Below are 2,717 nucleotides of genomic sequence, written 5' to 3' on the forward strand. Positions count from 1 at the left end.
GTGATGGTGTTTCGCCAGGCTTCAGTGGGCTACCGGGGACCGCTGGATGGGTTGACAAAGTCAACACAAGGCTAACATGTCCCTGCCGATACACATGTTTTTGCAACAATATAACCGATTCATTTCTTTTAGATTTTGTAAACATATGCGATAAAGACCATTACCATATGTAAATCGAAAACCTTTACTTCATTTTCTGATGATACATACATAATATCTTCGTTCCCTTTTTTTTTTTTTTTTTTTTTGAACAGCTGTAAATTTTTATTAAAACTAGCAAGATGCTAGAAAGAAAAATACAAGGGAAACAAAGAAATAAGAATTTACAATGAAAGTAAAGGCGATTGCAACCAATGATTCCAATTACAATTTTTCTTATGAGCTCTTGCCGAAATCCAATTGTAGCTTGTCACCACTATACTATCTATCACATGACATTTCCGAAAACTCTTGTCTTTGAAAATGGTACAGTTTCGCAATCTCCATATGGACCAAAGCGTTGCAAAGATAACGATGGAGGTGATGAGACGCTTATTATGAAGAATCGGGACACCATCAATCCAAGCCCACAGATTAGCCATGGAGGGCCACGAAGGAAGAGAAAGGTTCGACCACAGGGAGATTTTAGACCAAATCTGTTTACTTGTGTCACAATGAAGAAATAGATGATCTGCATCCTCAAAAGTTTCATCACAGAAGCAACATCCCGAATCATCAATATCTATTCCACGTGCAACTAAGTTATCCCTTGTCGCCAGCCTATAGATTTTCAGACGCCAGATGAAAATGTTGACTTTAATGGGCACAAGTTTACACCACGTTGTAGCTACGGTGTAGGGGGCTGAATCATGGTCGTCTATGAGTTTTCGGGCAGAAGAGACAGAGAATGTGTCTCCCTTCCAAATCCAACGATCTGGGTCAGAAGTGATAGAGGTAGAAGGAAGAATCTGATATAATGATTCCAAGTTTTCCACCTCAATTCCGTAACGTGGTTCTCTACGCCAAAAGAATGACCATGAGTTGTTAGCAAATCGTGAAGCAACCGTGCTGTAATTGCTTGAGTCTAGAGCCAGTAATCTAGGAAAACGTGTTGCAAGTGAAATACCATTAACCCAAGGGTCGAACCAAAACTCAGCATTAGTACCATTCCCGAGACGAAGATGAAGATAAGAAGCGTTCATTGCATAATCTGTGTGGATCATTTCAATTGTGTGGATCATTTCATTGCATAACATCTTCGTTCCCTACATTACGAGAAAACACGAATAGCAAGTTAAAATTCGGATAGGACAGAAACATACATGAAACAAACAGTTGCAGTAAAATTAAACCTGAATCGAAGCATAAATAGGAAATAGGATTAGGTGAAACATCATTCATAGTAAATAATGCATCTTTACATCGCATATCGAACAAGCAAATACATCCGTCCTGTATACAAACCATAGCATAATTCAAGGTCAAACTCCATTATATGCAAAATTAAATTTGCAAGGTCTTTGATACATGCGTAACACCACCAATGGTGTACAAATACCGGCGGATCCAAAGTGTAAAGGAGCGGGGCGGCCGCTCCCGGTGGATTTCGAAATTTTAGTGCAATTTTTTCTAGTTATTCGATTTTGCCCCCTGTGGAAATTTTTTTTCCCCGAACACTTCATATTTTGCCCCAAAACCTCCATGTTTTACCCCAAAACCTTCGTATTTTGCCCAAAAACCTCCAAATTTTGCTCAAAAAACTTTATATTTTTCCCCAAAACCTCTATATTTTGCCAAAATAAATTCCTACGTTTAAAAAAAAAAAATTCGCCCCCGTTGAAAATTTTTTCTGGATCCGCCACTCAATACAATCGGTAACATATGGTATACAGTTTAATATATTGATCAACATTTCAATAAAACGTGACTAATTGTATTGATTTTGACCTTTTAAGTTAATTAAGTCGAGATTAAAAGTCGAAGTTAGGGTTTAATGATAGGCTGAATCGAAAGGAGGTTTACTTCGTCGGAAGAGGCGATGAGGCCAGGGCGGTGACGGGAGGAGATACAGCAGGTGGTGATTGCTTTATGACCTTTAAGCCGTCTTGCCGGTGGTGTTGTTGTCGTAGTAGCCTTGGCGTTCTTCCTCACACTCGTCTCCGCCATCTTCGTCGCTTGATGTGCTGTTCAATTCAAGGTTATGAAAACCCCAATTTTTATTTTATCCCAAAGTAATTTAAAAATGTTCACATGTTTTTTTTTTTTTTTTAAGAATGCTTATGATTTTGCTCAAAAACACACGAATAGTTAGAACTTGATTTATTCAAATAAATAGTCTAGAAATATGGACTTATTCCACAAATAGTCCAATTTTTCGTAAGTCGTTAATTTTATCTGTTAACTCATAGCATGTGCCAGACATGTGAGGATGTTTTCGTCAATTTCTTTTCTCTTCATCACAATTCACACGATTCCCTTTTCTACATCTTTCATCCAAACCCCTTTTTCATTTTTAAACATGAATAAAAATTTTGACCTTTAACCACAATCCTACCTTCAAAAATAAAAAAGACATTGATATTTTCAAATGTGTTTTTAATAGATTCATTTAAGTTACTAAATTACCTTTAATGATGTGTTATACAAAATTTTTAATTCAAATTATTAAAGGGTATTACTAGAAAGTAACAACAAATGTTTGGGATCTATCAAAAGCACATTTGAAAATATCACCTCCC

The 2,717-nt window shown here is 36.8% G+C and overlaps 1 protein-coding gene across 1 annotated transcript; it reads right to left on the reverse strand.

Moving 5' to 3' along the window:
- Positions 1 to 323: 323 nt before the first annotated feature.
- Positions 324 to 2,145, reverse strand: LOC139900847 (uncharacterized). Its single transcript, XM_071883600.1, has 2 exons — positions 2,002 to 2,145; positions 324 to 1,244 (listed from the first exon to the last, which is right to left on the reverse strand). Exons 1-2 carry the CDS (start codon positions 2,143 to 2,145, stop codon positions 324 to 326), a joined length of 1,065 nt encoding a protein of 354 aa, XP_071739701.1.
- Positions 2,146 to 2,717: the final 572 nt, after the last annotated feature.

This window comes from Rutidosis leptorrhynchoides, chromosome 1 (assembly GCF_046630445.1).
Source record: "Rutidosis leptorrhynchoides isolate AG116_Rl617_1_P2 chromosome 1, CSIRO_AGI_Rlap_v1, whole genome shotgun sequence".
Lineage (NCBI taxonomy): Eukaryota > Viridiplantae > Streptophyta > Magnoliopsida > Asterales > Asteraceae > Rutidosis > Rutidosis leptorrhynchoides.

What these genes read in the sequence shown, in the direction of transcription:
- LOC139900847 (XM_071883600.1), bottom strand. Translation starts at nt 2,145, where the DNA reads ATGGCGGAGACGAGTGTGAGGAAGAACGCCAAGGCTACTACGACAACA. An exon ending in TCATCGCCTCTTCCGACGAA is followed by an intron (nt 1,245 to 2,001) that starts GTAAACCTCCTT and finishes CTCGTAATGTAG; the next exon opens with GGAACGAAGATGTTATGCAA.